Raw genomic sequence first — 14402 nt, forward strand, 5'->3', positions numbered from 1 at the left:
ACGCTGGGCGAGGAAGCGTTGGCGCGCCTGCGCCCCGCCCCCCGCAGCCCGCCAGCCAGCCAGCCAGCCGTCTCCCTGCCCTGCCCCGCCCGACGCCCGCGATCCAGCGGGGCCGACTGGCTGCTTGCGCGAAGTGAAGGCGTGGCTCCAGAAGGAGAGCGCAGGGTAGCGGCCTACGACTGACATACAAGCCCCGCCCCCGGGCGCACCGTTCTGAACCCGGAAAAGCGGAGCCGGGGGTTTGCCACCGGCCCGCGGCCCTCCTCGCTGGCTGGCAGTGGCCTTCGCTGGGTAGTTTCGGCCGCAGAGAGTTCCACTTTCAAAGCAGTTTCCCGGAGTAGTTTGTAGTCTGCTTGGCTACTTAGGGCTCGGACTGAGGCTACCGCGGAAGTTATACTTCCGAGTCACACAAACTAGTTATCTTAACTCATTCTTGTCTGAACATCAATAAGGAGGAAACCAAGAAGTAATTAAAAGGCCTCAAAAATCCCACCTCATTCCATCCACAAAGGAATGAGTTGCACCATTCTGGACTCTTCACTGCAGTTTTCAGTTACTACTGAGAATAGCACCATTTAGGCACTAGGCTAGGAGGGGTATATTACTGAAGTAGAGAATATTGTTCTTGCACTTCAGCAACAATTTACATGGGGAGCAAGCATAATTACATGAAATAGATAATTCAGAGTCAACTTTATTTTGCCTGTTTCCTTCTCTGTAAAATGAAGGCACTGGACAGTTTCTGTCCAACACTAGTACAGTGATGTCAACACAAGCTTAAATTTAGCTTTAGCTTCTTTGACATACTTACTTCAAAATAAGTACTTCATATCCCTTTGTTCTGACATCCTAACCTCCTAAACATCTTCCAGGCTTTCTCTTGGAGACTTTTTTCACTCCTACAGATAAAGCACCATTTCAGCTTTCATCTAGGTTACCCAGAGTTGATTTTACCCCTCCAACTGGTTTCCTTTCACATCTAGTCAGTCCTCTTATCGGTCATTTCACATCTCCCCAAGGCTCCGGCACTTTTTTTTTTTTTCTAAGTTCATACTTATCTCCAGTGCTAAAGGTCCTCCATCCACCTTGTAACCTGCAGCCCCAAGGTATAATCTTTCTTTCCTGACTTTCAGGAAGGGCCCAACAACTGAGTAAAAACACTGACCAAGCCACGGAGAAGTGGTTACAACACAACTCCCTGCTGCTGCTGCTACTGGAGTGGGGTGCCATCACCTTCTCCTCAACTCCCTACTCTTACATTATGAAGAGTTACTCTTTACTCAACTGTTTCCTATCACTTCCTTTCTCCCCAGACTGTTACCACTCTACTCCCAACCATCTCAGTAGCATGAAATGTTGATATTGTCTACTTTTTTTTGGAGAGATTTCAAGCAAGCAATGCAACTAAAATGGAGAAAGAGGAGAAAAGGCAGAGATGGAGTTCCTCAAGTAGTTCCTGGCCTCAGCTTACTGAGACAAGTCCTTGTAAGAGATCAATCCTTTTATTGTTATGGGCTACATCTGGCACAGACCTGATATCCCCAAATGTTCAACATTAACTCCCTAAAGCTAGTAAGGAAAAAAAATCAAGGTTTCTAAAAATAAAAAGGTCCTGCTAAGTCATGAAATTCCAGCAGATGGCAGTCACTTCTGTTTATCACTAACATCCTTGAAGGACAGAGGAGCAAACCTCCTGGATCTACCCAGCAGAGAAAAGAAGTGAGGTAAACAGAGGACAAAAGCTTTCTAACCCCTTTTCAAAGAGAGATATTTATATTTGTCCAAAAAGTATAGTTATCTCCCAAGAGCTAAATACGGTTGTACTGCAGTAAAAAGAACATATGGCAGACACAGCTGGATTCCTGTATTCAAATTACTTACTAGCTTTAAGAATTCAGGTAATAACTCAACTATTCTGTTCTGCATTGGTAAAATTGTAGTTATCTACCTGGTAATGTATTTGTGAGGATTAAATGAGGTGAGATCTATAATATGGTGCCTAGTATTTAGCAAACAGTAAATAAATGTTGATTCCACTTTCTACCTCTACCCCTTTTGCTCAAGTGCAGTAACATATCCAAAGTAAAACATCTTTCTGGCTATTTATTAAGGGTCTTTAGCAATAGTTAGTCAAAAATCTAATAAAGATGAGGTGCTGAGGGAAAAGAGAAAGTAAAGACAGAAAAAGCAGGATGCAAGTAAGGCTCTCACAAGGGTCCACACCATACATGTACATGCATGGCTGAGTCCCTCCGCTGTGCACCTGAAACTATCACAACACTGTTAACTGGCTATACACCAATACAAAATAAAGGTTTTTAAAAAACGAGGATCTACATCAAAGGTTCCCATCATCTCAAAACTTAGCAATGACTTTTAGGACTCAAGGATTAATCAGGTTATGAAATAGCACACCTTATAAATGACAACACAGTGACTAACAATGAAATTCTTTTATCGTTTTAAAGAAAGTGGAAGAAAAAACACACACATTAATAATCCATGATGCCAAATTTCTGAGGAATAAAAATTTCCTAGCTAGGAGGGATGCCTCCTTCAGTTTTTGTCCTATTAATAAAAAGCTTCTGCTCCTTCACCAACAAGTCTTGTACTCAGAAAGAGCTGACCCAAGTCTGGGAGAAACACCCACTCAAGTGTGAAGGGCTGAAGCTTCCAAACACAGCCATGGTTTCCTGTCATGCATCTTCATCTCAGTGGGGACACGGTCACTGCCCAGGGAACCTGTGGCAGGGACCCAAAGGGCGAAAGAGCAGCAGACGTCTAGGAACACTGTGTGGTGACGCTGGCTCGCAGCCTCCAGACTCAGAGCTCTGTGTGGTGGCCTTCTGCCTTCAGCAACTCACTGGGCTTCATGAAGATGCCTTCCATGGCTTTCCAGTAGTTGTTCTGGCTTGGCTGGGCCATGCCATGCACCTCTTTTTGCCCACTGATGGGTCGACCATATTGTTCTCCTGTGACAGACAGCAGAACCTCAGTGGAAGAATGCTTGAACCGCACCTCACCGTCCCTCACCCAGTAGGGCCCATTACAGAGCACTGTCCAGTCATCCAGATAATCGCCTTCACCTTCCTCACCAAAAGCACTCACTTCCTGGAAGACACAGATAGGTAGCAATATTAGTATAGCTGACACACAGGCTTGAAAAGGGGAGGGAGGCAATGGAAAGAAAACGAGGCTATCCAAGAGTGAAAAATAAAAGGCTCTCCAGTGTTGTTTAAAAATAAATTACTTTGCAAATAATCTTCTACTTGCCTTATATTTTCTATTATAGTCTGAAAACACTTTACTTCTTATTATTTGACTTTAAATATTCCTACCTCATTCCCTTAACTAGACATTAAGTGACCTGATGAGAAACACAAGTTAGAAATGGGATGGGCTCTGGAGACAGGCAAACCTTGAATGTCAGCTTTGTCCCTTCCTGTGTAACTCCTTTGCGCTTTCATTTCCTCCTCTATAAAGTGATGATGATAACACCTTACAAAATAATTGTGAGAATTAAATAATAAATATTAATTGAGCAAAGTATAGCAAAGTCTGTCTTCCACTTGTATTCTAATCCCATTCCCCATAAGGTCAAAAATTCAGAGTTTCTATAACAATTTTAAAAGTTGCTGATATTTCAGATATATATAATTTTTTTAATTGAAGTATAATTGACCTACAACACTATGTTACTTCCAGGTGTACAACATACTGACTCAATATTTCTAGACATTACAAAATGATCACTACCAAACACATGTAACTTAAATATACACTTACAGCTATAAAATTTTAGAAGATAAACTCAGTCAATTGGAAATAAAGACTAAAGGCAAAAGAAACTACATGTAATTAATAATCTCAATTGGAAATAAAGACTAAAGGCAAAAGAAACTACATGTAATTAATAATCCTACTACTATACTTGTATATTGGAACTGAATAAGTAAGTAAATGGATGACAGTGTTGGGAGCCAGGTGTCTCACTGTTAAGAGTAGGAATTTACAAATAAGCAGAGAGGAGCTAAAATGATCTATGTGGCAATGGATTAGAGTTGGAGATATCAGTAAGAACTCAAGTTTAACTTACAGATACAGACAATTACATGTATGATCACTTATAGACATGTACATATACACACACAGGCATGTTATTTCTTTGCTCTGGCAGGTGAGAGGATCTCAAAGAAACAAAACCCCAGTAGTAGTGAGTTCATGCAAAGTCTAGATCTTGGTTTCTAAGAATACTCTTCTCCAATAAACGGAAGCAGGACTCCGTAGGGAAATAGCTGAATCTAGGACTGGGGAAAGAAATAGACAAGATAAGCCTGTAGTAATTTAGTGCCATAAAGTAAGGGAGTGCTAAAAACACAGCCACACACAAACACAATGATGGGAGCATGTCAAATGGATACAGGAGGCAACTGAAAGAGCTCCCAACAGCCAAAGTTGGAATAATGTGAGCAACATAATAGAGACAGTGGTATTGGATAATAATTCAAAGTACATATAAAAAATAATCCAGGAATCCATATCAAGAAGTCCATATTGGTATAAATAAATGATTGAATAAATACAGAAAAAAACAAATCTCCCATGCAGAAGAATTCCAAATAAATTATGTAGCTATCCCACCCTAGAGGAGGAGGAGCTAACTCCTCATTCAAGTAAGGGCTGTGCACAGTGACATAAGAGTCAAGAGTTCTTCGTCCCAAGAGTACAGTATGCAAAGGCAAAAGATGACAAGAATAACTTTACCAGACAAACCTGAAAAATGCTACTTCAGCCAGTTCATCAATATCAGCAATCGTAAGATACTATGTACCCTTGAGATAGGAGATGAAAATGGTACTTTACCTCTGTAGTCTACCTCCCCAAAACCTTTATAAATCTGGTCTAATCATAAGAAAAAGATCAGACAAATTCCAACAGAGGAGCATCCTATCGTATACCTGATTGGCACTTCTCAAAACTGTCAAGGTCGACAAAAACAAGGAGGATCTAAGAAACTGTCACAGCCAAGAGTAGCCTAAGGAGACAACTAAATGTAATGTGGATGGGATCCTGGAACAGAAAAAGAACATTAGGTAAAAACTAAGGAAATCAGAAGGAGCTATAGACTTTAGCTGACAACAATGTATCAGCACTGTTTTATTAACTGTAACAAATTTGCCATACTAATGTTAAAAATGTTAACAGGGAAAACTATGTACAGAGTGGAGGTGAGAAGAAAGCACTCATTAGGGGATCCACATACTCAGAAGTTCAAGGCTTTAAAAAAAGGGCGGGGGGGGGGGGCACAATTCCTAATTCATTCTCCTAATGTGGTTAGTTGGCATCATTAGAAAATAATAATACTTTTTATTGCAAGTTTGGAAAACATTGGGTTTCTTTATTGCCAGATTTACCAGGATAACTTATGATACACTAACATATACCTAGCCTCTCTTTCTGCCTCATCTCTTGATCTAGATGTAATCTCTATTTTGACCAGAAACAATTTCCTTCTCCTTATAAGACAGGCAATTCTTCAGGTCTGCACAGAAGAGATTTATACCTGGAAGAGAAAGGGCTAAGAACCAAGATATCAAACGACTCAACTGCGTAAATGCTCTGTTGAGCAGCAGTGACCCATAGAACGCCACCTCACCTGGTTTCCAGAAAGAGGTGAGGTGAAGTGGTGACTATGGAGGTTTCGGCCAGTGTTGACGTGTGTCAGCCGGATAGGCTGACCACATCTGATGGGAGTTCCCCTCTCACACACTGTGGCTGTCTTCCCTCGTATCCTCCAGTAACTGTTGCTGTCATCCACAGAGGTTACACCTGTCACCGACTGCTGCCCACTACCTGTAGTCAAAAAAAAATTTATATCTATAAAGGACCAGTCAGAATGGCCATCATCAAAAAAATCTACAAACAATATATGCCAGAGAAGATGCAGAGAAAAGGGAACCCTCTTGCACTGTTGATGGGAACATAAATTGATACAGCCACTATGGAAGACAGTATGGAGATTTCTTAAAAAACTAGGAATAAAACTATCACATGACCCAACAATCCCACTACTGGGCATATAGCCTGAGAAAACTGTAACTGAAAAGGATACATGTACCACAATTTTCATTGCAGCACTATTTACAATAGATAGGACAGGGAAGGAACCTAGATGTTCACTGACCCATGAATGGATAAAGAAGCTGTGGTACATACATACAATGAAATATTACTCAGTCATAAAAAGGAACACATTTGAGTCAGTACTAATGAAGGAGATGAACCTAGAACCTATTATACAGAGTAAAATCAGAAACAGAAAAACAAGCACCATGTACTGATGCATACATATGGAATCCAGAAAGATGGTGCTGAAAATCTATTTGCAGGGCAGCAACAGAGACACAGACATAGACAATGGACTTCTGGGCCTGGAGCCGGGCAGCAGGGCGTGGCTGGAGGGAGGGAAGGAGAGGGTGGGATGAACGGACAGAGTAGCATGGGAAAATGAACCATATGTAAAATGGATAGCCAGTGGGAATTTGCTCTGTGACTTGGGGAATTTAAACTGGGGCTCTGTGTCAACCTAAAGGAGTGGGATGTGGCGAGTGGTAGGAGGAAGGTTCAAGAGGGAGGGGATGTGTATACTTATTACTGATTCATGTTGATGTATGGCAGAAACCAGCACAATACTGTAAAGCAATTACCCTTCAATTAAAAATAACTACATTCAAAAAATTATTAAGTTACAGATTCTTCTCTTCTAACCTTCATCAATAAAGGGTTTTTATATACAAGGAAAAAAAAAAAAAGGAAAAGAGGGTGAGCTCAACCTGACTCCTCTCTTTCCTATGGCTAATAATGTGCCCTGTGTCATTAAAAAGGTTTGGAGGAGTGGGAAGGAAACCCTATGTTTCATAATATTTTTTTCTTCTACGACATTAAAACATGTATGAGAAACACAACATATTTACCTAGTATTAGTTACTATATGATGAACTATATTTGAGTGTACCGTACCAGAATAGTCCAAAAATTTGCATCAAAGGACACTAAATAAATGAACATATGCAGTTTTCTTGACGCACAGGCAGTGTTTAACCTGTATACAGTAGCCTGGATATCCCCCAGTATATGTCAGTTATCTAATCATATTTTTAATTGTTTGTAACATTATTCAATGTTCACTATATATTACAGTCTACTACCTGCAGTCAAAAAAAAAATCCAATATTTTTATTACAATCCAAAATTTTTTTATCCTATTTCACAATGAAAATGAGACCAGTTTTTGCTGTCAACTTTAATCCAACAAGCCATTACAGTTATCCAGTTCCTTTAAGTAAAGTATGAACATGTTACAAAAGTATTCTTGAGTCATTTAAATTTGGTTCATGATTACAGAAGGTGTGACTTTGCAGGTTAAAAGGTTATCTTACCTCTAAAAAGGTTAAATATATACCTACAGACTTGAAAAAAGAGGGATTATACAAGTAATAATTGCTAACTAGCTAACCTGTATTTGAGCACTTACTAGGTGTCAGATACCAACTCAAGCCTTTTACTTGAATATTCTTATCTGATACACTCGTCTATTCTCTGGGATACGTTTTACTATCATTGCCCCCATTTTATACTGGAGTGTTAAAAAAGATGAATGATATGTCCAAGATTACACAATCCCAAGAGACAGTGCAGGGTTTGAACCTAGGTGGCCGACTCTACAACTCTTAACCACTTGACCACTTGGCTTCCCACAAAGCTTTATTTACTGTCAAGCTCTCCCAAATAGCCCACTCATATAAACTCCAGAGCCATTCTCTTCCCTAGGCCTCATTCAGTACTCAATTCTATGAAGGTACTACATATTTCCCAGACGCTCTCCTCAGTCATTATTGCCTGTTCCTCCTAGCTTTCCCTTCAGTCCCCTAGGCCTGTCAGACAATAACCTTTCAATGACACTTTCCGTTTACCACTTAACATACAGTGCTGTACCATAGTCCACAGTTACCTGGATGAATGTTTATGACTAAACTACCACTTTCTCTCTTGTTTCTTCTACTCAACCCAATGATTCTGTACATTTTTTTTAAGGGTAAACCAACTCTCCCTCCTGAATTCCGGTTACTGCCGTAACAGTTCTCTTGGTCCTCACTGCTAGCTTCACTAAATCGCAGTCCTCACTTTCTGTCTCTTACTTTTTCACTTTCTGTTCAACCCTCCACTTCCTCTCCCATTCTTAAACTTAGGGATTACCCAGAGTTCCATCCCTGGCCTTAGACAGTCTTAAATAATGGTTGGGGATCAGGACAAAAGCATTTACATGTGCTTCAGTGAGCTTTTCAAATTGACACCAGATTGCAAACCACAGTTCATCCTGGGCAATTTTATTTACTCTTCCCACATCTTCAGTCACCACTGAGACAATGATGTTGTACTTAACTCTCTACCTCAGGCTCAGCACAAATCTCTCTTCTGAGCTCCAGACTTGAACCTGGTTCTCAAATCTGGCTACCCATCAGGAGCATGTGAAGAGCTTTCTAAACCTATAGATTCCTACTGGCAGGCCTCTCTCCACCCACATTCTGACTCGATTTAGTAGATCCAAAGTAGGAAACCACATCAAATTAAAATACAATAAACCTGACATATAGTAGGTATTCACTTAATAATCACTAAGATTATTAAGACATCCCAACAATGACAATTCAGTTCCTCTTCTAGTCTAACTGGTCAGACAGGTTTTGGGTATCATGAACTACAGACCCATCCCCATCTTAGACCTATATCCGTCTAAGAGAACTCTTTCCTCTCTTAGCTAATAGCATCATCAGTTATCGAAGACAGAAATCTAGCAGTCATCTCACACACCTCTCACATCTCACTAGCTGAACCTCTTTCTCTCCTTTCTGTTTTTGTTTTCCTGTAACGTGCTGACTGGCACACTACTGTATTTCCTGTACCTAGAACAACCTTAGGCACATAGTAGTTGCTCACTAAATCTACATTGAATGACTGAACCCACAAATAACTGCTAACTTACAGATGAACCCACAAGCTAAGCATTTTAATTTCATACATTAAAAAGCCCTCTAAACAGTTTCCTCTTCAATTCCAGTTGAGTCCTTTAGTTTTTCTTTACAAGAAGGGCAAGGTTTGAGTGAAAAGAGGCCAAAGGAAGAGTTGAAGAGCAAGTGTAAGATGGAAAAGAGCTAAACAGAGGGTTATAGTCTTTAAAGACTGAGGTCTTCGAAGACTTCGGCAATGTAACAGCACTTACTGTACTTTTCTATATGTCTGTCCCTCCTGCCCTGAGTACTGCCAGCCTGCAGTAGCTGAAAGCAGGTTTTGAACCTGGACAGATTTGGATCGAACCCCGTCACTGTCATTCACTAGTTGCCAACACCTTGAGCATGCGATTTATTTGAGTGTTTCCTCATCTGTAGAATGAGGATAATAATAGTCTATACCCCGTAGTAACGTTGTAGTCTTTAAAAGTAATTATGTAACATGCCTGGCACGAAGCGCACCAGATAGAAACTAGGATTACGATTAAGATGCCTAAGGACCACTGAATTTTCGGACTCGGCCTCCAGACCTCAAGAAGCTCCCTGGGTTCCCCTAACCTTCCGAGACCACACCCCTCAGAGTTTCTCCAGGCTCCGCCCCCTCCGGAGCCTACCAGGCCTTCCCAGCCCACCCGAACCCCGATGGCCGTACCTGATCCGTAGCGCACGTCGTGTGAGTGCAGTCGCACGTTGTGGCGCGTATTGAGCAGCTTCACCACAGAACCGCACGTAACGACAGCCAGATTGGACGATCCCACAGCACTCCACAAGCCCCCGAACAACAGCAGCGACACCACAGCCATCCTGGCTGTAGCGCGGAGCCCCTAATCTCCGAAGAAACTCCGCCCCTGCCCGGAAGCGGAAGCTGCAAGCGGAACCACAGAGAAGAGAAAAGGAAGAAGCCCTAGCCTGGTCTTTATGGTTCTTTGCTAGAGCGGCCTAAGGGACAAGCTAGGCCTGGTTTCTTCCGACCCGCTTAGTTGTTTCCGGAGCCCTGTAACAACTGCTTTCCTGAACCGCTTCGGCCAGATAACCCCCTCCTCTGACGAACCCAAAAATGCCGAGTGGGAGAAGAGAGCACGAACTGGCCCGCCCACTCCCAGTGACAGGGCGCCGGAAGTGACGTAGCACGTTGACGCAGCAGCGGCGGCGGTGGCGGCGGAGGGGCCGTGCGGTGGGTCCGTACTATCCTTTCCCAGTCTCGGTTCCACGACTCCATTTTCCTCGGTGGGGGCTTAGAGCACCAGAGAAGCGGCGGGCCTCAGGCAGGTAAAGTTTGGACCGGAAAGCGTGTCCCTCGAATGAGTCAGGTAGGGAGCCAGGCTCCTAGGGCCTGGTCCCGTAAGGGACGAGGCACTGGGGAGCCGTATACGGGAAGAAGGGGGGCCTCCGGCCTTCCCGACTCTGTAAGGGAGAACGAAGAGGAAAGCGGGGTAGTTGCTCAGAGTCTCAAGGTTCTTCCCAACCCTGTGCCACCCAGAACCCATGAGTTGGGTGGCCTGTTGTGTCAACAGACTTCCTGGGATGCCGTCCTTCTCTCGCAGCTTCTGAAAACTGGGCCACGCGATAGGGTTGGGAATGGAAGGGACCTGGGGCTTCCAAGTCAGGATCAGCTGATCGAATTGTTTGTCCTGGGGACGTGAAACCTACGGAGCTTTGAGCAACTCGGTCATCGGGCTAGAAGGCGATGCCAAATTCCGTCTTTTTTCATGTTGTTGAATAATATAGTTAGAACTTTTTGTAGATGGCTACATTCCCTGTGGCTCAGCGATAAAGGATCCGCCAGCATTGCAGGAGGCACAGGAGATGCGGGTTCGTTCCCTGGGTCAGGAAGACCCCCTTGGAGGAGGAAATGGCAACTCACTCCAGTATTCTTGCCGAAAATCCCAGGGACAGAAGAGCCTGGCAGGCTACAGGCCATGAGGTCGCAAAGAGTTAGACACAACTAAGGAACTTGACACACACAGGCACACACATCTATCCATCCATCAAACGCTTACCACACACATCAGATTGGACTATTAAGTCAGAAGTTTATTTTCTTCCAGTTTCTGCTTTCTCTTCAAGGACTCCCTTGAACCAGCCGAAGCAGTTCATTTCCCTTGTTCGTTGCAAGTACTGATGCTTATTTTTCTGTTATCTATCCAGAAATACTTCTGTAGAAATTCACTGTAATATCAGAAGTAGCAAGGGAGTATTAAGTTACACTGCTGCTATTAATGAACATGAAGAGTGTAAAAATTTTGAATTTAATTTCTTTGGAGGAAAAAAGTTCAGTTTGACCTTTTTAAGTTCAACTGTTTATCTGAAAATTGCTGATTTTTGTCTTCTGTGTATTGATGACAAAAGTATGATTGTTCCCCCATCAGTTGTGAATTTAGAGCTCTTTTATATGACTTGCCCTCCAGCCAGTAGAAGTCTGAAACATTTGAAAGCTAATTTAGTTGGTTTGGGTGGCTGCTAGATCAGATCAGCATGGTATTGCTACCATGATTTAAAGAGGTTTAAATCTCATTCAGGGACTAATCACACCAGGAAGTGGTAGTCACATTTTGCAGTTGAATTTCCTTCAGAGTTTGATGCTGGGTTTTCTGCATGCTTCCTTCAGATGATCCAGTCCTGTGGCTTTAAGTACCATCTGAAAGCAGGCCTCTCCCAAGTTTAATCTCTAGCCCTGCCTTCTCTCCTCTGTGTTTAAGAATCACACAAGATACCTGTTTAACAGCTCCATTTAAAAGTCTCTTAAACATCCCAAACCTGGCATAAAAAAAAGAAAGTTGTTTTTTTTTTCCATCATTCCAAACCTGCTCTTCCCTACCTTACTGAGTGGTACATGATGAGAGTACCAAAGCCAGACCTCTTTCTAACTAACGACTTAGGTCTTTCATTAAGTCTTGTCACTTCTACCTTCAAAATGTATTTCAAATCTCTCTTCTCCGTTTCCTCCCTGTTCCAAGCCACCATCATCTTTTGCCCAACTCCCACGATAGTATCTTCAGTTTCCTCTGCTTCCACCTAGAACCTCTCCCAGTCCATGGCAGGATCAGATCAGATCATGTCATTTCCCTTTCCAGTGGTTCTCTGGAGCCTTCACAGCCCAGCTTGAGCAGGTCCCTTCTCCCTCTCACATTCTTCTGCCTTCACCATTCTTTGGTCACATGACCTTGGGATATGGCCTGCTGTGTTCCAAGTTCTTGCCCACCTTTTCTGCCAGAAACCGCTTCTGGCTCTGCATACCGCAGCCTACCCATGCTTCATGTCTCAATCTAAACTAAGTCTCTCAGAGGGGAGGGTGTTTATTTCCTTCCTATCATTTATAGCCAGCTTTATTTTGTTTGTGGTCTGTCTCCTGGACTAGAATATAGTTATCCTAGGGGCAGGAATTTTTTGCCTTGTATGTGCCTGGCATGTAGTAGGCACTCATTAAATAAGTGCTTACTGAAGTAGCAAGTAAACTACTAAGTCAGTTCTTGGTTTAAAATCCTGTAGGACTGTCCCAGCACCTTTCAGTTAGAATCCAAAATCCTTAAGAAGATCCTTGTGACCTCACCTCTGACTCATGGACTCTCTCCAGTCAAACCAGCCCTCACTGTTCCCACCTCAGCATATTCTGAGCCTTGTGCCGGAGCTCTTTTCTCCAACAGTGCCGCTCCTTGAACCACCTCCAAAGAAGCCAGCTCTTCTAGTTAGTTAATTCCATTTTCCTTTAAAAAAAAAAAAAAAGTCAAGCCACTTGCTCAAAATCAGGTTAGAATCCTCTATTACAGGTTCCCATGGTACCTTTGCCATCATTTCTTTAAAGACCTTCTTTAAAGACTTTCCATACTTGTAGATCAGGGGTTACCAAACTAAGGCTCCAAAATAAATGGGCCAAATTAGGCCGCTCCCATTCATTTACATACTGTGGCTGCTCTTGTACTGCAAGGGCAGATCTACCCCTTGGTATTAGAACAGGAACTATCTGCTCCCAACACCCTCTCCATGTTGCACAGGATTCAGTAACTGTTGCAGGGATTCTGAATCTGGTTACATATTGTTGTTTCTGCTCCTCTTTTATTTTTTCCTTATCTCCAAAGGAAACACAGAAAGAAAAAAATTAATTATTATGTTTTAACCATTATTAACAATAGTGGCATTGAAAAGATTCTAAGAGGGTTATTTCTTATAAATAATGGTGTGCATGTTAAAATGATTACAGGTAAAATTCTAATGATGTGATTAAGATTTTCCATAACATAGTTCTGAATCCCAAATTTAATAAAAGAACTTGTTTTAAATGGATTCTGAATACTTTTGTCTATTAAGCTCTTAGGTTTTTGGATTCCAAATTGGGTAGTCATTTGTGAGCATCATTGGAATAGTCCTAGGCTCTTGCTCATCAAATGCAGAGTGTCTTATAGTTTAAACGCCACACCAGACTTCTGAGGCTATTCTTCAGACCACTGGGCCCTTTCAAACCTTTTGCTCATAAGGTTTTGCTCATGCTGCCTTTTTCTGACTATCTTCTTACCTCCTCTCAACTCAACTCAGTTCAGTTCAGTCGCTCAGACGTGTCCGACTCTTTGCGACCCCATGAATCGCAGCACACAGGCCTCTCTGTCCATCACCAACTCCCGGAGTTCACTCAGACTCACGTCCATCGAGTCAGTGATGCCATCCAGCCATCTCATCCTCTGTCATCACCTTCTCCTCCTGCCCCCAATCCCTCCCAGCATCAGACTCTTTTCCAATGAGTCAACGCTTCGAATGAAGTGGCCAAAGTACTGGAGTTTCAGCTTTAGCATCATTCCTTCCAAAGAAATCCCAGGGCTGATCTCCTTCAGAATGGACTGGTTGGATCTCCTTGCAGTCCAAGGGACTCCCAAGAGTCTTCTCCAACACCACAGTTCAAAAGCATCAATTCTTCGGCGCTCAGCCTTCTTCACAGTCCAACTCTCACATCCATACATGGCCACAGGAAAAACCATAGCCTTGACTAGACGAACCTTTGTTGGCAAAGTAATGTCTCTGCTTTTGAATATGCTATCTAGGTTGGTCATAACTTTCCTTCCAAGGAGGAAGCGTCTTTTAATTTCATGGCTGCAGTCACCATCTGCAGTGATTTTGGAGCCCAGAAAAATAAAGTCTGACACTGTTTCTACTCTTTCCCCATCTATTTCCCATCTATTTCCCTCTCAACTCAGGCATCACCTTTTGTGAGGCGTTCTCTGACGACCTCTGTCTTCATATTGCTTTCATAGTTCTCGTATGTAAGTGCCGTAAAACATTTATTATGCTTTGTCATAACTTCATTTACAAGTTTTTTTGTGAGGTGAATGTGAACACGAGGGTCAA

General features: G+C 42.5%; 2 protein-coding genes across 4 annotated transcripts in view; one reads left to right on the forward strand and one right to left on the reverse strand.

Annotated features, from left to right (window-relative positions):
- Nucleotides 1-2438: 2438 nt before the first annotated feature.
- Nucleotides 2439-10189, reverse strand: SDF2 (stromal cell derived factor 2). The gene is made up of 3 exons (XM_027519206.1): nt 9721-10189; nt 5657-5853; nt 2439-3111 (listed from the first exon to the last, which is right to left on the reverse strand). The coding sequence occupies exons 1-3, from the start codon at nt 9869-9871 to the stop codon at nt 2824-2826; spliced, it is 636 nt and encodes a 211-aa protein (XP_027375007.1). The 5' UTR covers nt 9872-10189; the 3' UTR covers nt 2439-2823.
- Nucleotides 10171-14402, forward strand: part of SUPT6H (SPT6 homolog, histone chaperone) — a 31252-nt gene continuing 27020 nt past the window's right edge. Inside the window, exon 1 of one of the 3 annotated variants that reach the window (XM_027519197.1) lies at nt 10171-10337. The gene's annotated coding sequence lies outside the window, so the exon portion shown is untranslated. Of the gene's footprint in view, nt 10338-10357; nt 10379-14402 lie in introns of those variants that run through there. The other 2 variants (XM_027519198.1, XM_027519199.1) reach the window with 2 other exon arrangements.

The sequence above is a fragment of the Bos indicus x Bos taurus genome, chromosome 19, assembly GCF_003369695.1.
Source record: "Bos indicus x Bos taurus breed Angus x Brahman F1 hybrid chromosome 19, Bos_hybrid_MaternalHap_v2.0, whole genome shotgun sequence".
Lineage (NCBI taxonomy): Eukaryota > Metazoa > Chordata > Mammalia > Artiodactyla > Bovidae > Bos > Bos indicus x Bos taurus.